Source organism: Nelumbo lutea, chromosome 7 (genome assembly GCF_056320005.1).
Source record: "Nelumbo lutea isolate HS-2025 chromosome 7, American lotus-T2T, whole genome shotgun sequence".
Classification (NCBI taxonomy): domain Eukaryota; kingdom Viridiplantae; phylum Streptophyta; class Magnoliopsida; order Proteales; family Nelumbonaceae; genus Nelumbo; species Nelumbo lutea.
Window position 1 is genome coordinate 13,919,783 of NC_142690.1, and position 23,412 is coordinate 13,943,194.

Consider the following 23,412-nt stretch of genomic DNA (forward strand, 5'->3'; position numbering starts at 1 on the left):
TCAACTTCTTGTTTCTCTTATTTTCTATAAACCTAAACATAGCCTTATGTTTACAAAACCAGTTTTACAACATTCTACCTCTGCATTATAGTTGTGTTTGACAAGATTGTTGTTTCTACTTGAAATGTTTTGGGCTGATCAATATAAATTATTGTTTTTACCTAAAACAATAAATTGACATTAAATGACAACAATGGCTAGTCATTTTTCACCAATTTGCATTTATCTATCCAAACATACATTTCAGGTAGAAATAGGGGGTGGAGCTAGGTGGCACCCAGGGGAGCCATGATCCCTCCATGCCCCAAAATCTCCATGTATGGTTGGCCTCATCTATGTTTGTTTGCTCTTCTTCCTCCTCCATGATTGCCTCATGGCCCCATCCACATTTATTCCCCCCTTCCCCTAAAAAAAAGAAATTCCTGGTTCCACACCTAAATAACCAAACAGAACCTAAAATTGCTCATGGAGCAGTATGTCATGTACTACCCAACGAAAGTGTTTGGATGCCATAAAATTTCTCTTTGTTCATTTAATTCTGTTATATTTAAAGTGGAAAAAATCCGTCATGTTGTATTTGGTAAGAATACAAAAGTAAAAATGTTTAATCCAAATACAAGTATGTACAGTTCATAAGAAATGCAAACTGGGGGGTGGGTTGGTTTTGCATTGTATTCTTATATTGACTTAGATTTGGGTACAAAATTCGTTTTCATTTACAAATTTGCCAAAAAAAAAAAAACAAATTTATTGGCTTCTTAAGTATAAAAATGTATCATGTCTAAAAACTAAGCCATAGTAAAAATTTGCTTGAATTCATTCAACATTTGCACTCTTACCAAATATAAGAAAAATTTTAAAAGGAATATACTTATTTTCTGGTGCATTTATCTCAAACTTTTTTGGGAGAAGTATCGATCAGCTCAGTTCAGAATTTATTAGCCATAAAATCGTAGGGGGTGGCTGAAATTCAGAATTTTGCATCGTGTGTATTCGTACTTTTTCCAACTTTTTTTTTTCTTTTACGAAACTTTCAAAGAAGCCGTGATGACCACCACTTGGCTAAAAGACAGCAATAACCGACTTCGGAAGACCACATTGTTGGAATGGAATGGATGCTTCCACGATCATGGTGGGGACTGATAGAATTCACTACAACACAGAAAAGTATTCAACTCTTTTGCATTAAGATACCTTAGGATAGAAGACTACAATCCAACGGTGATCTTAGAAGGGCTACAGTTGTGTCCTTGTATCAGAATGTAATTTATCAATCTCCCAAAAGTTATCTGCAACAGGTGGACAACATCATGGCTGTCCAAGGATTCAACACTACGAGCAATGGTGAAAAGGACAAAAAAGAAAAGCCAGACAGTCTTCTCCCAGGGCATCTATTGGGGTGGAGATTGAGGGAAGAAAGCAATTGGGGTTTGAAGACTAAAAGGACCAAGTGGGTCCTCCATTTTCTTCAGTGGAGCAGTGACTCTTCACTGCAATCTGAGATCTTAAGCAAAGAAAACCCAACAATGTCAAGTCCACCCACCTACAAAAACAAAAGAGGAAAAGAAAGTAAAACACAGTGTTGAAAAAAGAGAAGCAAACAACTTCAACAACATCATCAGCATCAATTTTCTTCTTTCTTTCTTCTTCAGATATTCAAGTTCACCTACTCTAATACCGACCACTCTCCACCCCAACTTGCAATTTGCAAAAGCTCCATTCTTCGATCAATAGTAAGTCTCCCTGCAACTCTTTAGCCTTTTGATCAGTTTTGTTCAGCTTCCAGTTGTAAGTGAGAAGAAGAGAGAAAATTGGGTTTTCTTTTCTCAAACAACTCTGGTCTTGTTCTGGGTTTTTCTTTCCTCAATTCTGTAGGCGGTTGCTAACCCATCTCTTGGAGCAGAAAACAGTTAGAAGAATCTAACGAAGAAGTTATATTGCAAAATTTTTTTGGTTGGGATGGATTCGTTTCGTGAGGCAGCTGGGTTCTGTTACAATCCAAGTACAGAGGCTATGGGAGAGGCAGATGGAGATAGAGAGTTCTCAGGGATTCTAGAAATTTATGTTCATCATGCCAGGAACATCCATAACATCTGTATCTATGACAACCAAGATGTGTATGCGAAATTCTCCCTCACTTGCAGCCCAGATGAGACCCTTTCAACTAGAATTATCAATGGTGGTGGCAAGAACCCAGAATTCAATGAGAGCCTGAGAATGAAAATAACCCAGATTGATGCAGTCCTCAAATGTGAGATTTGGATGCTTAGCAGAGTCAGAAATTACTTAGAAGACCAATTGCTAGGATTTGCTTTGGTTCCCACATCGTTAGTTGCAGGAAAAGGCAAGGTAACCCAGGATTTCACCCTTTCATCAACTGATCTTTTCCATTCCCCCGCCGGAACTGTCAAACTCACTTTGTTTCTCAACACATCCCTGCCTATTACTCCCTCTGAAACCAATTCGTCCATCACCTCAGAAGTTGTGTTGCTTGATCGCAAATCCTCGGAGGCTGTATTGGATCCAGATGAATATGGGAGGATAGAGTTCCCTGACATCAATGTGGCGAAGGAGAATCAGCAAATGGTCTCACAGTATTTCAACATGGCAGAGCACAACTTTGCTTCAAGGACTAGATTAATAGGACCCACTCCTTTCCTTCATCTTGGTGCACGTCTGCAGCCCGTGGATGACTACGACATGACAGTAAACTCCTCGGAGGAGATCTGTGGTGGATCTGTTTCTCCAAATGGAAGCATCCACAATTCTGGGTTCTTCAGTTCTACTACAACTAGCTTAAGTGATGACAGGAACTCGGGTGACTCAATGGAGAAAAAGAGTAATATGGCTGGTGATTCATCCAGTTCTCAGGTGGCCTCAGTCTCCACAGAGGCTCATCAGAGCTCTGGAGCTTCTCCAGACACACCCACTTCAAAGAAAGGGAATGATGATACAGATGAAAAAGAGCTCAGTTTTACAAGAAAGAAAGAGGAGAGTTCCAAAGAAAGCAACCCCTCTTCTTCTGACTTGGGTCCAGTGTTTACAGCTCCTCTGGGGAACATCAACCTTGAGGCTGAGCAGACAGCCATGCAGCAGCAGATAGTTGATATGTATATGAGGAGTATGCAGCAGTTTACAGAATCACTGGCGAAGATGAAGCTTCCAATGGATCTTGGTAAACCAGAATCTGATGACCATGGTGATGTTATACAGAATCGTAGTGGCAAATTGGAAACTGATAAAAAGAAGAAAGATGGGTCAAGGGTATTCTATGGTAGCCGTGCTTTCTTCTGATGGACTTATGCTATTTAATTGCAGTGAATAGCTTAATTTACATTAACTTGGTCTTCCTTGTCTTCCTTGGTAAGTGCTATTTATGACATAGGGTTTCGAATTCAAGGCTGTTAACCTAGATGACCATATATATATCTTTTATGTACTGTTTTTGTCATAAAGAAGCCTTCTGTTTATGTCCTAAGGCCTGGTTTGTTTACAGTGTAATTTCATTTGCACTGGTGCAAGTGTATTGGAGTGCAAATGATTTGAGTGTGAATTTTGATTTTTTCTTGTCTTAACTTTCACCCTATCTTGTTTGCTTATATCACAGATGTGGTAAAGTAAAACCTGAAGCAAAATAAAATAAAATCTGAAGCAAAAGTGGACTAGAGTTTGCATTTTTGCCATTTGTACTCGTGCATTTGCATTAACAACAATGAAATTGCACTGCAAACAAATCTGAGGTGTGACAAGTTGGCCATCCAGATCTGTCTTTAACTTTCTCAGTTATTTCTCTTGTCCTGTGATAGCAACAATGTATCCTTGTGATTGTTCATCATTGCCTTGTGCTTTGAAATCAGACATTTTTTGGCTGGTAAAGTTCAAGTTCCCTGTCAAAGAAGTACCCACCAATGTTGATAACTTGTGCATGTGGAATGAATCACACAAAAACCGGTGTAAATGTCCTGAACTGGTGATTCATAATATATTGTCTTCCTTTATCTGTTATTGCTGGCTTACTTCCAATTGGATTTTGGGACATCCTTTTGGATCCATATAATGGCTCAGCAGTTGTGTAAATGGCTTCTGTCCGTGATGCTTGAGTAATTATAATGCCTGCATATTTGTCGCTTTCATCTGTATGAATGGTTCTAGAGACATGAAATCTGGTTCAGAGTTTGTCTATAGCATTCTCTTGGTAGCATTGAGGTTGGACCTCATGACTGACCATGCTGGAAACTTTTTGGTTTCTCTTTTGCATGAGTATATAGTTTTTGTTTTCATCCTCATTTTTTTTCCTTTTTCGTTTTCTTTTGCTTCACTCCTTTTGGGAAAACCTCCACCAAATATATGACAGAATGGAAGTCTGGAGGTAGATTGCTGTTACTTAAAAAAAGGCCATCACCTAATATTGGTTCCAGCTATCTGTCTTGGGAGAGGTGGAATGGAGTGGCATTCTTTTCTGTACAAAAGTGGCTTTTATCATACTGGAGCTTAGTGTTTTCACACTTTTCAGCCCAAGATTGCTTTTACTTCTTTCTGGTGTTGGACTATACACCTCTACCAGTTTTGTGATCCTCACTCTGACAAGGTAAAGATGAATCAACTGAGGCACATTGTATTTTCAATAAAAGTACTCAATAACAACCTTGAGGCCAATGTGGATGGATGTTAAATCTTTGTTTAGTGTGCATCTAATTATCGCTCCACTTGTTTGTAGCGCGAACTTCATTTGCACTAGTATAAATGAATAAGAGTGCAAATGGGTGTGTAAATCCTAATTTACTTATGTTTTAGATTAGGCTTTGTTCTATTTGTTTGCAAGAAGATGATGTAGTCACCACTTTATATAAAAGAGAATGGAGGTTTGAGTAAGGTTATTTATTTGAAAGGGCAAGGTGGGAAGAAAATTGATGCGGTCCCCACTTTATACGAAAGATAACGGAGGTTTGACCGTGTAGGGAAGGTTATTTGTTCTTGCTAAGGTAGGAAGCAAATTGATGTGGTTCCTGCCAAGGTTAAAGATTTCGATAGATACAGGCTTTTTATTTTTGATACGCCATTTTTAAGAAATTCGTTTTTCAATAATTGAATAATATAAAAATGGCTCACTTTTGATATTTAAAAAAAAATACTAAAAAATGTAAAAAGGTGGAAGGTTCAAACTACCACCAATACACACCATCCACCATATCGGGGTGTATTGATATTTCGAACCTTGGCTCCCCACTTCATATGAGAGAGAATTAAGTTAGGTGGAAAATGGTCCAATGAGACAAAAAGCACACATTTTTCATAAAGTAATGGTGCAAAATCATAGTTGCAAACAAATGGATGCAAAAGCGAATCAGGTGTAAGATTTGTATCTAGTTCAGATTTGCATTGCAATCAAACAGAGCCTTGAAGGCAAGCCTAGAGAAATAGAGAATTTTGCAATAACATAATAATCCATGGTTTTCAAAACCGGACTGGATCAGATGGTTGGATTGGAAAAACTGGGAACTGATCACTTGACCAGTTTTGTTTTACCCCAGAGCTGTCCTTTTGGCCAAAAACTGTTGATTTGGTCAGGAAACCATTGACCCAGGTGGTCGAACTGTTCAAACCTATTAGGATTCGACCTGCCCTTGAATCCCGTTAGACTGATAACAGTCAAAGTAAAAGAAAGAGAGAAAGAGAGAGAAGAAGAACAAGAAAAGAGAAGGGAGAGAAAGATCTAGTTCGAACAAGAGAGAAAAGTCACCTCTCCCATTCGGCCAGATTTGTTTTTATATTACTAATACTTTGGAAATTACACATGTGCCCCTACTTAAGTGAGGGACATAAGATCTAACATAACCTTACACATCAGCAACTTAAACATAAGCATAAATATAAAAATACCCCTACATAGTCGACATTAACACTCTCCCTCAAGCTGGTGAGTATATATCATATAATCCTAACGTGTTACATATGTAATCCACTCTTCCCCAACCCTTTAGTAAACAAGTCTACCCACAGGTTTCTTGTATTAACATATGTAGTATCTATCACTCCACTCAGCACCTTCTCTCTCACAAAGTGACAGTTAGACCTGTTCATGGGCCGGGCCGGGATTTTACTCTTCATGAATAGAAATTTGTTAGGTCCGAGCCCGAGCCCGAGCCTGAGCCTAGCCCAACCAATGGGCCTACAACTTGGGCTCGAGCCTGGCCCTAATAAAAAGCTTGAAGCCTGAGCCCGAAGCCCGACGGTGATTGTGTTAGCCGGAGCTGAGTTCGTAGTGATTGTGAGCTGCGATTTTAAGAGTGAAAAGTGTCAGTTCGCGTCTGAGAGAGAGAGAGAACTCACCGTCGCCGCCGGTGCCTATATTCGCCGCCTCGTCGGTGCCTGAGATTTGAAAGAGAAGTGAGAAGAAAAACGAGAGAGAGAGAGAGAGAGAGAGAGAGAGAGAGAGAGAGAGAGAGAGAGAGAGAGAAGGACAGGACTCGTCGCCGGAGTTGTTGCGTCGGTGAATATTCGCCGCCTCGCCGATTGTGTGGTTGCCTGAGAGTGTGAGGACTGAGGAGGATGTGAAGACTGAAGAGAAGAGAGGTTCGACTAAGGGGAAATAGGTGAAAGATAAGAGAGGTTTGGCTTATGGAGTTAGGGTTTTTTAAGTTTAGTCCATAGGTCAGGCTAGGACGAGCTATTTTGGCAAATCCCGAGCCCGGCTCGAATTTATTGCGGGCCGGGATTTTTGGCCCAGGATTAAGCCCACGGTCTCATTTGCGTGTTCAAGCCCGTGTTAGGCCACCCGGCCCATGAACAGGTCTAGTGACAGTCAACCTTTATATGCTTGGTTCTCTCATGAAACACTAGATTAGAGGAGATATGGACTGCATCTTGATTGTCACAATAGAACATTATTGGAGTGTCAACAGTGTATCCCATCTCCTATAGAAGGTTCCTTAGCCACACTAATTCACAAGTAGTATGTGGCATAGCTCTATATTCTGCCTCTGCACTACTTCTTGCCAATAACTGTCTGCTTCTTATTTTTCCATGTCACCAGATTACCCCCAAGAAAAGTGCAATAACCTGTAGTAGATTTCCTATCAGATATAGAATTGGCCCAATCAACATCAGTATATCCTTCTATTTCAAGTTTTCCACCACTTATGTATATCAAACCATGACTTGGAGCCCCTTTAAATACCTCACAATCCTTAGAATTGCATCCTAATGTGAAACCAGGGGTTTTTGCATGAACTGGTTTACCACACTAACCGCAAATGAAATGTTTGGCCGAGTTGGTTAGGTAGTTCAGTTTACCTAGAAGCCGCCGGTATCTGCCAAGGCCTTTAAACTCTTTACCCATATCACCACTCAGCTTAGTGTTTGTTTCCTTAGGTGTTTTAGTTGGTTTAGCACCTAACAAATCTGTTTCTTCTAGCAAATCAATGACATATTTCCTTTGACATAAGTTAATACCATGCTTAGACATTGCTATTTCTATCCCCCAAAAATATTTTAGTTTACCAAGGTCATTTTTCTGAAAATGTTCTTGTAGAAAAGTTTTCAACTTATCAATTCCAACTTTATCATTTCCGGTAATAACAATATCATCTACATACATCGCCGATAGGATCTTTCTTGCCTGAGAGTCATGACTGAAGACTGAATGGTTAACTTGGCACTGTTTCATACCAAACTTCTTTACCACCTCACTGAACCTACCAAACCATGCTCGAGGAGACTGTTTAAGCCCAATGGCCTTTTTTAGTTGACACACCTTACCATCATCCCCTTGAGCAACAAATCCCAGTGGTTGCTCCATATAGACCTCATCGAGCAGATAACCATGCAAGAAAGCATTCTTGATATCAAGCTGATAAAGGGGTCAATAATACATAGCAGCAAGAGAAATCACAGCACGAATTGAACCAATCTTAACAACTGGGGAGAAGGTCTCTGTGTAGTCAATACCATAGGTTTGGAAGTACCCTTTGGCAACTAGTTTAGCTTTCAGCCGCTCTACACTACCATCAGATAAGTACTTAACAATATAAACCCACTTACAATCGACAGCCTGCTTATCTGAAGGAAGAGTGCTGAGGTCCCATGTATGATTATGAGTTAGAGTTGAGAGTTCTTCTTCCATTCCACGATGCCATTCTGGAGAGGCAAGGGCTTCTTGGACATCCTTATGAACAACAACAAAGGATAACAAGGAGATAAACTGGCGATGGGAAGCAGAAAAGTGAGAGAGAAATATAATTAGAAATAGGATGAAAGGTACAATTGCGTTTATCTTTCCACAAAGCAATGGGAAGATCAAGATCAGATACTAGGGTTGGGGCTGGTGTAGGGACAACTATCGGATCTGTCGACGATGATGGAGTTGGAGGAGGAGTCGATACATGTTGGCGATGTGTATACACTTGACGAATAGGTGGTGGCACTAGAGGCAAGGACTTGGTCACAACTAGAACAAGAGGAACAAAATCCGCAACTAGAAGAGGAAGGGGAGGAGGTGATGAGAAGGAAGAAACGTCACCGGACCCCAAGAAAAGCAGAGTAGACTCGAAGAAAGTAACATCAACATACACAAAGGAACGCCGAGAGCTAAGATGATAATACTTATACCCTTTTTTAGTCCGAGAATAGTCATGGAAGATGCACTTAATGGATCGGGCATCTAACTTGTCCCTTCTTGGCCCTAGATTATGAACGAAGCAAACACATAAAAAAACTCAAAGAGAAAGAGGAAATGGAGACAAGGTAAGAAATAAAGTGGTGAATGGAGAATGACCATCAATGATAGAAGTGGGCATTCGGTTAATCAAGAAGTAAGAAGTAAGCACCGCATCACTCCAAAAAGCCTATTGATCCTACATAGAATCAACGTACACTGGGTTTCCTAATAAAATAGCTCTTGAGTCCTGAATTAATCTCCACACTGCAACTTACAGAGAACATGAATTCTTAAAGCTCTGCAAATGCAATTGTTTTACTTGAATTAAATGAAACATGATAGAATGGTTAGTCTAACTTAGTTGAGGGAAATGAAAGAGATACTTTCTTCAGTGAGAAAAAAAAGGGTGAATAAAAAGATCTCAAAGTATATATGGTGTCAAACCTACTTAAAGAATGAAACAATGAGTAAATTACATGTCTTGAACTTACCCAAAGTTGTTTGAGGTGAATCTGTAGTGACTTGAAGTTTTAGGGAGTCTTTTCCTTTTGTTTATGTCTCCTCTTTTGTTCCTCTGGAATAGCTACAAGCCTACAACAAAGTCAGGAAGGGTTTTTATTCAGATTTCGAAGTCATGAGTGGCTTCCTTACCCTCTACATAGGTCTGGTCATGTAACATCTCCTTTGAGTTCTGAAGCATGGCCTATTTCTGATCATATTGTTTAGATGGGTTGTGAGCATTCCAGCCTTATCTGTCACAAGGTTGATGTGCCTACTGAATTTGTAAGCAACCAAACCCTTATATTGTGGTCCATTTGCCTCTGGTAAGCACAATTCACCCTACAGGATAATTTGATTCAGTGAACACATCATGCTCTCATAAATAGCAACAACTGCTTGGTGCAATGGTAAAATCTTTGGTTGACAAGCATGAAAAGGGTTGAATCTGATTATTCATTTTTTTTCAACTTTATGGGGCTGATAAGCATGAGAAGAATGGTGATATTTTCCTTTTGATTACCAAAAAAAAATACTTTCTATATGCTAGATAGTTTTTCCTGCTCTTATTCATATTTACACAATTTCTAATAATATTGTCAAGCATTTAAGTTGTTTAGATTTCCAAGGTTGTGCTTGGTTACAGTACAATTTTATCTGCAATAGTACAAATGCATGGGAATACAAATGAAAAGAATGAAAATTTTGGTTTAGTTTTGTTTGGGTTTTACTTTATTCTGCTTCAGGTATGATTTTACTTCATTTGTAGTGCAATCAAACAAAATAAGGTAAAATTTGAAACAAAAATAAATCAGAATTTGCACTACCATGGTTTTTTTTTGGATCAATAACACAATTCATTATATAATCTCAATAAAAATTACAAAGAGGAAGACACACTTTCTTATCTTCCAAATACAGATTGAGCCCCAAGAAAGGAAAAAAGAGAAAAAAGAGAAAGAGAAGGGGAAAAGAAAAATAAAATTACAATTGTGCCCAAAACATTGACTCACTCTCCACCCCTTGTTTAGCTAACCCATCAGCAAAAGAAATAGCTGATCTTTATACCCAAACGATTTTAACTTCCATTCCTCGAACCAGCCATCTAAATTTCCTCCTCACATTACTGTAATGCCATAAACCACTATTATCTTTATTCAGCCATCCAACCACCATCTCTGAATCCCCCTCAATTATGAGTTTGTTGATATTCATCTCCCTAGCTTTCTGTATTCCTTCTATAACTGCATGGATCTCGGCTCTGAGAGAGTCACTCACTCCAAATGGGCTTGAAAACATGGCTGAAACAACCCCATTCTCATCTCTGAAAACACCCTCAATCCCTAATTGTCTAGTATTCCCTCTGCAACTCTCATCAAAGTTTCGTTTTATGAAACCTGTAGGTAAGGGGGTCCAAGACACACTCATCATTGTTTTGGTCTGGGAACAGTTAGCAATCTCACTCCACTTCCTTAACATGTCCATTGTATAATCTGTGAATAGCTCTAGGGATTTCATCCACTGTACGATCCTTATAAGGATCAGAGCCCTCAGTTCTTCAACGCCTCTCTCTACTTCAGAGAATATCTTGGAGTTTCTTTCTTCCCATAAGGACCAACATACCGCAACCCTTAGTCCTCTCCTCATAGTCTTTCCCCTTTTCATACGCCACTTGAAAAAAGAAGGGGAAAACAGATTTTGCAAATCTGATGGAGGGTTCCAACTACACCCAAAGAGGGAGAAAGCCCACTCCCAAATGGACTTCGCAAATCAGCAAGACACCAGTAGATGAAAACCAGTCTCCTCATCAACTTTACAAACAACACACCAGTGATGAGACAAACAAGTATTGGGTCTTTTCTTTTAGAGTAGATCACTAGTGTTGAATCTTTCCAAAAAGGCTTCCCAGCAAAAACTACCAACTCTAAGAGGAATTAGTTTGCACCAAACCTCATTAACAGGAAAAGGGAGGGTATAGGATTGGTGGATTGGTTCAAAACTTCGAAGAAAAAGGCACAGGAGAAAGAACTAGTGGGGCTGGGGGTTCATATTTTAGAGTCCACCTTAGCAAGGTCTAAGAAAATATTGTCAAGAAGCTGAAGGAGATTCGAAATACTATCAAGGTCTGAGTCTCTCACAGCCCTTCTTAAGCCCAAATTCCACCAAAACCCAAAGATGGAGGAGGAAGGGGTGATGAAAGATGAAACTGTTTCATTTTTAAAGCAGATATGGCATGCAAAGAAGGAAACCAGTCCTTTAGGAGGGCATCCCCCACTCAAGTATGTTATAAGAATTTAATGGAGTTACCTAAATTCAAATCATACTTGATAAGAGGGGAAAAAACTGATAACAACTCATGGATGGATTTCTAAGGTGAAGCACTTATAGTCCTAGCTCAGATTCCCACATCCCATTCATTCAACTTCAGCCCATGTATACTTGCCACTATCTTGGCCTATAATTTCTCATTCTCTAGTGGGAATCTCCACAGCCATTTCCCTAAAAGAGCCAAATTCATTTTTCTAATGTTCCCGAGCCCCAAACCACCTTTGTCCTTGTTCCTGGTCACCACCTCCCAGTTTACTCTATGGTCCCTCTTCTCTTCTCTTCTCCCGACTCCCAAAGGAAGCCTCTCATCATCTTTTCCAATTTGTTAGAAACCTTTACTAGGATTTTGAACATTGAAAGGAAATAAATAGGTAAATTTGCAAGTGTAGCTTTAATCAGTGTTATCCTCCATCCCAGAGAAAGGTAACTCCTTTTTCAAGAAACAAGTCTCTTTTCAAATCTTTCCACCATTGGATTCCAGAAACTCACTCTCTTTGGATTGTCACCCAATGACAATCCCAAATAATTCAAGGCCCACTTTGAGACTTCACATCCTAGCACTTCTGCATTCTCCCTGATCTTTCCCTCCTCCAAATTCACACCCACTACACAATTTTTCTTAAAATTCACTTTCAAGTTTGACATTTGTTCAAAGAGTTGTATCACCGGTTTCATGTTCCTTATATACCCCATATTTCCTCATTCACAGAACATAATCGTATCATCTACATACTATAGATGGGTGAGGGGGGTTTCCTCCCTTCCGACTCTCCAGCCTCTAATAAGACCCCTAGAATTTGCTTTGTGAATCAATCTCCCTAAAACACCAGCAATTAGTGCGAACAAGAAGAGAGACAGAGGTGCTTCCTTGTCTTACACACCTAATGGCTAGAAAGAAATCAACCACTGTCCCGTTCACTAGTACAGAATAATGACAATTCTGAACACACCCCATAATCCATTTGCACCATCTAGTCCCAAGCTCCAAAAAATCCCAGTCCACCAAGTTATAAGTCTTTTCCATATCCAACTTACATACAACTCCCTTCTTTTTATCTTTCTTGAAATTCTCCACACTCTCATTAACAATTAGAATTTGATCTGTAATTTGTCTTCCACTCACAGAGGCTCTTTGATTTGGTGTAATGATAACTGGCAATACTTCCTTCGGTCTCAGAGACAACACCTTTGCAAGGATCTTATACAAGCTATTTACCAGACTGATTGGCATGAAGTCCTTTGGATTCAATGCATATTTCTTTTTTGGAACCAAAGGTAAAAAGGTGGAATTTACACCCGGATTAACCACTCATCTCCTATGAAATTCCTCAAACACTAACAGAAGGTCACCTTTCACCATATCCCAGCAGTCTTGGTAGAAAGCCACTATGAAACCATCCGGACTTGGAGCTTTTGTTCTATCCATAGAGGACATAGCCTCCTTAATCTCTTCCAACTCAAACATTCTTCCCAACCTTCTCCTGTTATCAAACCCTATTTCTGTTCAGTCCAATCCTTCTAACCACACTCCCTTACTTATAGGCCTTCTTAGAATGGATTTTAAGTGTCTCACAAATGCTCTTGCCATCTCATCTTGTTGTGTTAACTGAACTCCATCTACTTCTAGTTTGGAGATAAAATTTCTCATTTTCCTCCCATTTGCCAAAGAGCGAAAGAAGTTGGTATTCCTATCTCCCTCTTGCAGCCATTTACATTGAGATTTTTGCCTCCAGTTAATTTCCTCCTTATGTAGGCAGTCCTCAAGCTGACTTCTCAAACATCTTCTTTGTTCCTTGTCTGCCTCTCCAAAATCTCCCATTTCTTCTTTCAAGTCAAGGCTCTCAATTTGGTCCATTAATGTTCTCTTTCTTTCTTCTAACCTTCCAAACTCCAATTGATTCCATTCCTTGATCCTTGCTTTCATAAATTGTAGCTTCTTATGGAGCCTCATCCCTTCCCATTCTACCACTAGGTTACATTCATTCCACCACTCTCTTACTCTTTTAGTGAACCTAGGGTGGAGCAACCACATATTTTCAAACTAAAGGGGGCAGGTCCACCACTCCTTTCCTCCTTGCAAATCACTATAGGCCAATGGTCAGAGGTCAATCTAGGAAGAGCCCTAGATTCTAAATTTCCCCAATGTTCTTCACAATCCAAAGAGTACAGAAACCTATCCAACTTGGAGCATATGTGACTCGGTTGGAGATTTGACTAAGTGAATGTCTTATGGGCTAAAGGTAACTCTTTGAGTTCAAAGGCATCCACAAACCGGTTAAACTTTCGCATAATAGTTGTCACCCTTTGATTAGCATTGTTGGTCTCCTCTGTGAATCTAATCACATTGAAATCCCCACCTATGCACCAAGGCCCATCCCATAGCCCTCTAACATCTGTCAGTTCCTCCCACAAATCCTTTCCTTCTCTTTAATCATTTGGTCCACAAACATTTGTGAGCACCTACACAAAATTATCCTCTTATTGCTTAAACTTCATTGAGATTGAGTATTTTCCAATCAGTTCCTCCAAACCTTCTAATACATTGTCACTATCCCCCTTGAAGCACCCCAAGAGCAACCACCCAGCTAATCCCCCTGGCTTTCCAAATACTCCTTGCCCATCTATTATTAAACTCCATTCTCTTGGACTCCTGCATTAGTAAATGTCTGGGCCATACCTCTTTATTACCTTTTTGATCATTGCTCTTTTCCCCGCACTTCCTATACTCTTTTGCATCAGTGCAAAGAAATTTGCACTGCAACCAAACACATACAAAATAATAAGCCACATAAAAATCAATCAACATAAAGCATATAATTGTAAGTAATTGGACAACATGATTATGACTTAAATCAAGTGGTGCCATGATGTGATTGGTTAATTAATATGATTACATTTTAGGACAATGCTTTTTCAGATAACTTTCTAGTTATGGACCTAGTCCATCTGAATCTGGATTCCACTGACCATCTGTTCTACTAACAGATTCACTGATTTAATTATTAGCCAGCATAAAGATATAATTCATTGAGTTCTTAATGACACTTCACTCTACAAAATCATACACATGACAAGTCCATTATATTTTTACTAATTTTTATCCAGAATACTACATTAAGAATATTTGCAATACTAGTAGCATTGTCCTTGTGCCATTTTCCAAAAGTTAAGGGCATCAGCAGAACAACTAATGCATTTGACCACAATGGTGATAACTTAGGTGCTTTTTGGTACCATTGCCATTTCAGGTTGAAACATTGAGAGAGCCAATGACATTTTATGTCAAGACGCCAACATGGGTCATTTCAATAACTAAATCACAGCCACAGACGTTGTACAAATGGGTTGATAAACTACAACTGTCTTTAGCAGTATTCCTTGCTCCTTATGAGACAAAACCTAGATCTGCTTACAGAAAGAACGGGATTCCTTTCTCCTTATCACTACCAGACAAGCACTTATTCACAACCACATGTGGAGCTAAAGCAAAGTGTAGATTCAAGACATAATATTTATTAGGGAAAATTCTGTTGTCTCCCCATATTACAGCAGCTAGATAGTGCACGGGACAGCTAGAAAGATTTCTCTTCCAGTAGCATCTCTGCAAACATGATTTTCCTAGTGCCTAACGTTATTAGATATGTTGGGATCACATTCTTCCGAGGCTACATAAATTGGGAAAATCATTTGAAAACAAGGTACTATGAACTTTAAAAGATCATAAAACAGTCATAGAGTTAGTAGCAGCACAAGTGTCTGCATTTCTTTCTCTTTTCATTTGTCAAGTCAAGACTAGAGTTACAAACATAATCATACACGTTTTCTGCTTTTTTGCTCTCTTCAGAAGCCTCTCTTCCTCTACATGGCAGCTATATTCAACATTGTGCCTGCATTTGGTTGCAAATAGAATGAAGGTAAACATATTATCACCTTGAAAATTGGATAAGCAATCAGTTTCTTATTTTCCTGGCATTTAGCTTAATTTGGAAAAGAAATTTTGAATGGTTGGAAAATATGATATGGTTTTACTTTACATGATTTCACAGCAATCTTATGTGCAACTTAACGCCATAAAATTGCATTTTATGCAGAAATTGTTCATTTTCCCTTCATCTTGGGCCCATGTGAAAATTATTCTTCATGCATTTCCTTTGAATGATAGACATGATGTGATTCAAGTGCAGCAACCATAGAACAGAGGAGGAAAACACAGACATGGCAACATCACATAGAAAAAGCCTATTGGATTCCAGTCTCTAGAAAAAAGCTTAGCTGGCTTGACGTGTAATAAATGCCATTTGTCAAAACTTTCTGTAAGAATTATCAGAACATTCTGTGTGTGAGCGTGTATGCATATATGTATATTGATAGTCATCTTCCATGTAAAACTTCAAACTAACAATCAAATCAAATCATATGTATTCAAACCAACAAATGGATACCATATTAACAAAATTTTAAATATATTTTTTGATCAATCATTTTAAATATATTTTCAATCCAATAAGATCATATTCCAACATTTTAAATATAATGCTAACAGATACAACATTCAAACAAACAATCGGTATCATTTCCAGCCCTAATGTTCTGTATATTTGAATACTAACTGCAAATCGAAACGTACTCAAACAACAATAGATACCATGAAGAATTTACCTTCGGAAGTGACTGAAAACCAAAACCCTTGGTACAGGTTACCTGGATTCCTGGAACCAAAACAAAAGATGAAAAATATGAGTTCACAGATTTCTAACCACAAGCACCAAATAGAAGATGAAAAACAGAGAGAAGATTGAAAGAGAGAAGAGAGGTTACTGTTGTTCTTCAGCTTTGTGGAAAATTTGTTAGCTTTGAGAGGAAGAAGGTAAAAGGAGGTGAACTATGATGTGATGCACCATATCAGTTCTTCATCATGCCTCATCAGATGTCAAATCAGCACCACATCAGCCAAGTCGTTGTGAGTAGCAATGGCTGTTGGGGACAACACCCCCTGGTGAGCATTTGTAGAGAAAACGTTTTGCTGACATGGCAGAAATTGCCATTGAAACTCAAAACACCTAAGTGGTGCTGACATGGCAGTGTTTTAAATAGAAACGGTAATGGTACCAAACACTCGGTTCATCTTTACATCCATTTACAAGTCAATTTGGGAAATTGAGCACTGTGCATTCTTCCCTTATTGGCTGTGCCCAGCATTTCCGTCTTATGCTGCAAAGAAAATATGGGTCATTCTATTTACTCCTAACGAACTGAGACCTGGTCTTTTCTTTATTCCTTGATCCTCCATCAATTTCCTAACCTTATCTACATTCTCCCATCTTCTAGCTGCAGCATACATATTTGAGAGAGCAACATATGTCCCAGGATCTTTTGGATTCAATTGCAGCAGACGTTCAGCTGCATGTTCACCCAACTCAATGTTTCCATGAGTAGCACTAGCTGCTAGCAGTGATGACCATATAAATTCGTTTGGGTGAAAAGGCATTTTCTTTACAAGATCCATGGCTTCTTTTAAATGTCCTGCTCTTGCAAGAAGATTGACCAGACAGGCATAGTGATCAATTGTAGGTTCCTTGATTAACTTGAAATAGTGATACCCCTTCTGCAATAGACCACTGTGGCTACAAGCAGAGAGAACTCCTATAAATGTTATATGGTTGGGTTGTATATCTGACAGGTGTTTTAATTTTTCAAAAGTTCCTATTGCTTCTTCAGCATATCCATGCTGTGCTAGTCCTGTAATCATGGCATTCCATGAAGCTAGGTCTCGCACCTGCATCTTATCAAATATCATTCTTGCTTCAGTAATGTATCCACATTTGGCATACATGTCCACCAAGCTACTAGCTATGAATGGGTCAGCTCCAATTTTGTAATTTGACTTGATAATCTGAGCATGAATCTGTTTCCCTTCTTCAACAGCAGCAAGATTTGCACATGAACACAAGACACTGGAATATGTATAGTTGTTTGGGATTTCTGCTAATTCTTCCTCCAACATAAGGGTGTAAAGTTTCAGAGCATCTTCACTTTCCCCACTTCGAGAAAAGCCAGAGATGATAGTTGTCCACAAAACCAGATCACGGGAATGGACTTTGTTGAATACTCGGACTGCATCATCTAAATGATGGAAATTTGTATACATCACAATGAGTGAACTAGCAATGGAAGCACACCAAGCAGCAGAAAACCCAAGCTTAACAACAAGGCCATGAAGTTGTTTTCCTAGATTCAAACCTTTTACTTTGCTCATGAGTGAAACTAATGTCGCTTCATTTGGTTCCATTCCCATCTGGAATGCTTCATAAAATAAATCAATTGCTTCTGCTTTATGACCATTAAGCATATACCCTTGAATTGCTAAATTAAAAGCCAAAATATCTTTGCTATGAATGCACTCAAAGGCCTTGCCAGCATCTGTTACATAACCCTGACTCACATATATCTCGAAAAGAACACCACCTACGAAAACATCGACTATGGTTCCAATCATCTTCACGGCTAGCCCATGTATTTGGCGAACTGAAGACAAGCCAACACCTTTACAAGCTCGAAGAACAGAAGCAAAGGTCACATGATCGGGATTTAAACCAGATTCCCGCATCATTGACAGGAAATGTAGGACCTCTTCACCGTCAAAATTCCCAGCCATCAGCGCATTCCATGAAGCTACCATTGGCGCAGAAATTCCAAATAAAGCCATTTTTGCACACTCCATTCTATTGCATTTGGCGTATAGATTAACCAACGCAGTCCCCACGAACACATTGGACTGAAGGGATGTTTTTAGAATATAAGCATGCATTTGTTTTCCTTCAAGCAAAGACGAATTCCCAGCACAAGCACTTAAAATGGAAGTTAATGTAAATTCATTAGGCACCAATCTCTCTACCTCTATCATGTTTCTGAACAAATTCAATGCTTCCTCATAATCGCCTGCATCAGTATAACCCACCATCATGGCAGTGTAAGCAACAACATCTGGCTGCGGCATTCTGTCAAAGACTTCACGTGCGATATCAATTGGTCCCAATTCACAAAATAGCTTTACCAAACAAGTATCAACAATCGGGTCCAATTGCAGGCCCTGTAGCTTCAACAAAAAAGCATGTATTTGCAATGCAAGCGGGTAGTTTTCTGCTTCGGCACAGGCCTTGAGAACGAATCTGAATGTGAGATTGTCTGGTGGTTGGGATGAACGAATCATATCCACAAACAGCTGGAGAGCAGCCATGTAACAGCCTTGCCGAGAACACGCAGCTATGACTGTGTTCCATGTCACTGTGTCACGGTCGGGGAGGAGACGAAAAAGCTTGAGGGTCTGATCCAAGGTCTTCGTTTTGGAGTAAGATGACAGGAGGATGTTGCTCCGGGTAGTGATGGATCTCAGATTACAGTGGCCGGGTTGGGTTGAAGCAGGTGGGAGTTTGCTCGTTGGATGGTGAGACAGCAGCGGGATTTTGGCTGAAGGTGAAGAGGAAGAACAAATCAGCATATCCATTACTAACCAGCAAAAAGTTTCAGATTCATCGAAGAGGCAATTTTCACCAAAATTTGCGAAAAAAAATTTGGACCATTTCTCGATTTGTGCGTGTCATCCTTGCGCAGGGGCCATGCTAATCTTCTCTGTATCGTTCCAATTTTATCGGATGTCTCCGAAGAGACAACAATAGAGAAGAGACTTAAATATTTCAACCCTTTTATGGTTTAGTAAACAAGCAATGTGGGACGGAGGCCACTTTCAACAACTTAGTTTGCTTTCATATTATATTGTCTATAATTAAGAACCCGTTTGGTTCACAACCGAAATCAAAATCAAAATACTTTCAAATTAGAATTGAAACGGTCTGTTTCCATAACCTATTTGGTTCATATGGGAGTCAATATAAGAATTGAAATCAGTTAGAATGAGATCTCATTCTCAAGAGAAGGAGAGTGAATGGCCATTCCCTCAAATGGGGGAATGCCATTTCACCAAGAATGGGAATGAGATTTTGATTCCACCCAACGAACCTATTTAAATTCCCACTCCAAACCTCTATTCCCATAAACCAAACAGGCCCTAAGATTATTCATTTTTAGAAAAAGAAAAATGTTTGTTTTAATGGTGAAAAAGTATAGAAAAAGACCACTGAACGGTGGATAGCAATTGGATGCTCTTAATTTTATACGATTGTGGATAAGTGTGTAAGACAAAATGATAGTTTTGTTTTTGAAAAGCTACTTAAGCAATGCTTTCTATCTCTGATCAAATTGGCGGCTATTGACTAAAAAAATTATGTTCTTTTTTTAGATTTATGTAGTGCTTAGGGAAAGTTTGGTACAAAAATGTCCCTTTTAATAATGACTTTTTATGACTATGGGAAATAAAAGAACATGGACAATTGCACTTACCTGGATAAGTGCATTTACCGGGATAAATAACTTATTGAAAAGCAAACAGGGTCTTATTGGTATTAGAAAAAAAAATTATTGATTTGGTTAATGACCTGTAATATGACTAGTGGAAATGTTGAATTGTTTGATCTAGTTAATGGGTCATGGGTTAGAAATTGGATTTCATTTTTTTCTGCAATTTTAGTCATTTCTGTCATTAATAATTACAATAAAAATAATTATAATTTATCATACTTATTTTTGTTGAATATATAATATTAAAGATCTACTTTTTCTTTTTTTTTTTTTACTTTTTTTTAGAATTTTAATTAACTTTATCTACTTTTTATATTTTTATTATTTTATTTAGGATATCATAGGTTGACCCATTTAACTAGGACTGTAAATGGATCAGATTCGCCAAAATCTGAATCCTATACGAGTAGTAGAAACCAAAATCTGGTTGGGCTTGAATCCTATCGAACTCAAATCAGTTTTGGATTTAATCTGACTTTGCTTCATCTTTAAAAATAGAGAAAAAGTAAAAAGTTAATTACTTGACGTATATATAAATTCTATCCATTAAAATCAATATACATTAAAATACAGGGGGGTTCGGGTTTTAATTAGGTGGGATGGAGTTAAATCCGCATATGATCCAATTATTAATTGGATGAAGATCGTAAAATCTGCCATTCTAATCAGATCATCGTAAAATCTGAATTCAATCTAATTATGTAAATATGCCATTCTAATCAGATCATCGAATTTTGGACTTTAAAAGTGCTTTTACAACTCTACATTTGATTTAGAATAAACCTGCCAATCAAACACTTTGAGTCTAAAGTGTTTTGATACAAATTTTCCATCCTTTTACCCTCCTTTTAAAATCGCATAATAAAACAAAATAAACCTGCAAATCAAACACCCCTTTGGCAGTTCCACTGCCATTGATAGATGAAGAAAGGTGACCATCATGATAGAAGCAATGGATTCTTGTTACTCTATAAATATTAGGTTTATTAGTGGGATTTTATTTGTTAAAGGACTCTACTTTGGCATCTTGCCCTAACAGGTTAAAGAACATGATTAGTAGGTGGAGTTTTGTGGTATGGACACATGGCATGGATGGAATCTAATACACCCCAAGTAGGGTTGCAACTTGAGTGGGCTTGGATTTAGCATTTATCAAAAAATTGATTGGATCAGGCCCAATATTGTGTAAATTCTTTAAGTTGGGTACCTGACTTGCAGTCCTACCTTTGGGAATGAGATTTGAGGAAATGACCATTCTGACATTCCCTTTGAGAATGAGATGAGAATCTCATTTCATTCAGCCCCCCCCCCCCTCCAAAAAAAAAAAAAAAGAGACAAGTGATTCAAAAACCCCACAAGCCCTATTTCTCTTTATTTGGATTCTGATTTTATTGATTTTGGGTTCTGATTTTGCTGCCCACATGATAAGCAAAGAAACTCACCATTACATTACTTGAACAATAAAACATACAAAGATTTTTAATTATAAAGCCGAACATTATGAAAAATTTCCACCATTTCCCAATGGTTTGTAAGTTATTCTAGTTGTTCACATTTCAATAGGCTATTAAACTATATGGTTTTTATGTTTTGCTATCTTTACTTAAGCTATGCTTTTAGTATTATTAATATATTTGTGGTATTTATATGACTTCCCCTATCATATCCATGTATATCCTAATCATTTCACTATATCCGCATATTTCTAACTTTATCTCAATACATACCCTAAAGTTGACTCCTTAATACTCCCTACAAGTTACAATATCTCCTAACTAACAAAGTAGATATTGATGAATGCCTTGATCAATTCTAAGTGTCATGACTCTTTTGGTTTTTAAGTGGATCTTTCTCTCTTTCTCTCTCTCTCTGCCTATCTCTTTAGTGTTATGGGAGTTAATGTCTTAAATATAAAGATTTAATGAGAGGGAATTGAATGAGGTAAAAAGGTATGTAGTAGTTTAAATTATATTTTTTCTCTTATAATTTGAGAGAGATCAAATTAAAAATAAATAGATGTATAATTTAAATATAATACTTAATGAGAGGGAATTGAATGAAAAGAAAGGTATTTGTGCAAATTACATTTTTTTGCCCTTAATTACAAATGATCCAAATATAAAAATAGTGGTATTTTAGTCAAACAAAAATTGAATACTCTCATTTATACTTTTTATAATATATAGATATTGATATAGATTTATAGTGATAGACAATTGATTCTCCATTACAAAATCTTGATTTATAGCGACGAGAAATTGAATGTTTGTTGCAGAATTACAATATATGGATTTATAAGTAATAAAATATTGAACATCTGTGACACAATCTTGATTATAGTAATGGACAATTGAACCCTTGTCACAATAACTTGATTTATAGTGATGGACAATAATAAAACGTTTGTCACAAAATCACGATGGGGGCACTTATACTTTCAAAGGGTTTATATTATGGCTCCTAAGCTTTTATTTGGATGTCAAACGTAGAGGTGTAAATCGGGCGGTGCTAGGCCCGATATGATCATGTGGGTCGTGCTAGGCCTGGGGTTTTAGGTCCCCGGGCTAGCCGGCATGGCACAACCAAACGGGCCGTGCATGGTCCAACACAACCCACATATTATTTATATTATTTATATTTATATATTTTATATATAATATTTATATAATAATATACAGTATATAAAATATTAATAAAATAGATACTTTTTTTAAGTTTATTATATTAATTTATTTAATTATTGTATATATAAGCAATTGTATACATCAAAATTCATATAAAATTAAAATTTCAAGTTTTTTTTTCTAATTTTTAAATAAATAGCTTTAACCCAATCCACGACTTGGCCCACGGATCAGCCTTGCCCGTGGCAGGGCATGGGCCTGCACAGGCTTGGGCCGCCGGTCATGCTGGGCCGACCCCCCAAGTCTTCCCAGGGGAGGGTGGCAAGGCTTGGCATGTCCTGATTTACACCTCTATCCAAATGGTTGAGCGACCTCATATTTGTAGGTTTTAAAGTAGGGGCATTTTGGGACTTTAGAAAAATGTTAAGGAAATTTAGAAATGTCTAAGTTGGTATTCTTTGAAGGGAAGTTTGCATGGGAGTGTTTTGGTCTTCTTGTCTCATGTGTCTAGGGGTAGGGTTGAAAAGTAGTTGGAACAATCTTGTCCATTTGTAAAGATACGTAGAAAAAATAGGGGTATTTTAGGGATTAAGATAGAGATTTTTGGATCATTTTGAATATTTTGTGTGAAAGATGGTAGGTACGAGATTCTCTCTCAATGGTATATTCTGCTTTGGTGACATTAATATTTAATAATAAACTTAAATTGCTTGCTTCTCAAGTTCTCATATATTCTTCTTCTAAAACAAAGTTATAACAGGATGAACAAATAAAAATCTTTTGGATTAGGAAGAAAAACATTCTAAAACAACAGGAAAGTTTCTAGAGGCAAAGGTATAGGCACTTTGATTAAAAAGAGATCAGAATCCTAATTTTTTTCACCTAAGTATT

At 38.0% G+C, this 23,412-nt stretch overlaps 2 protein-coding genes, 1 long non-coding RNA gene and 1 other non-coding gene across 12 annotated transcripts; 2 read left to right on the forward strand and 2 right to left on the reverse strand.

Annotated features, from left to right (window-relative positions):
- Nucleotides 1–1,168: 1,168 nt before the first annotated feature.
- LOC148845209 (pentatricopeptide repeat-containing protein At3g09040, mitochondrial-like) lies at nt 1,169–19,222 on the reverse strand. Of its 9 annotated transcripts, none has more exons than XM_088956146.1 (6): nt 16,301–19,222; nt 16,142–16,191; nt 15,299–15,369; nt 9,308–9,496; nt 9,148–9,247; nt 1,169–1,543 (listed from the first exon to the last, which is right to left on the reverse strand). In XM_088956146.1, exon 1 carries the CDS (start codon nt 18,984–18,986, stop codon nt 16,689–16,691), a length of 2,298 nt encoding a protein of 765 aa, XP_088812272.1. In that variant the 5' UTR covers nt 18,987–19,222; the 3' UTR covers nt 1,169–1,543; nt 9,148–9,247; nt 9,308–9,496; nt 15,299–15,369; nt 16,142–16,191; nt 16,301–16,688. The 9 variants fall into 9 exon arrangements, with proteins under 9 accessions (XP_088812272.1, XP_088812273.1, XP_088812271.1 ...); XM_088956147.1 differs by having other exon boundaries at nt 9,148–9,239; nt 16,301–19,158; XM_088956145.1 differs by having other exon boundaries at nt 1,169–3,887; nt 9,148–9,239; nt 16,301–19,158.
- Nucleotides 1,960–3,684, forward strand: LOC148845210 (Calcium-dependent lipid-binding (CaLB domain) family protein). Its single transcript, XM_088956152.1, has one exon. The coding sequence runs from the start codon at nt 1,960–1,962 to the stop codon at nt 3,292–3,294; it is 1,335 nt and encodes a 444-aa protein (XP_088812278.1). The 3' UTR covers nt 3,295–3,684.
- Nucleotides 13,913–16,099, forward strand: LOC148845211 (uncharacterized). Its single transcript, XR_016102558.1, has 3 exons — nt 13,913–15,180; nt 15,327–15,396; nt 15,574–16,099. It is a non-coding gene; the product is annotated as an uncharacterized LOC148845211 (long non-coding RNA).
- Nucleotides 19,048–19,150, reverse strand: LOC148845212 (U6 spliceosomal RNA). The gene has a single exon (XR_016102691.1). It is a non-coding gene; the product is annotated as a U6 spliceosomal RNA (small nuclear RNA).
- Nucleotides 19,223–23,412: the final 4,190 nt, after the last annotated feature.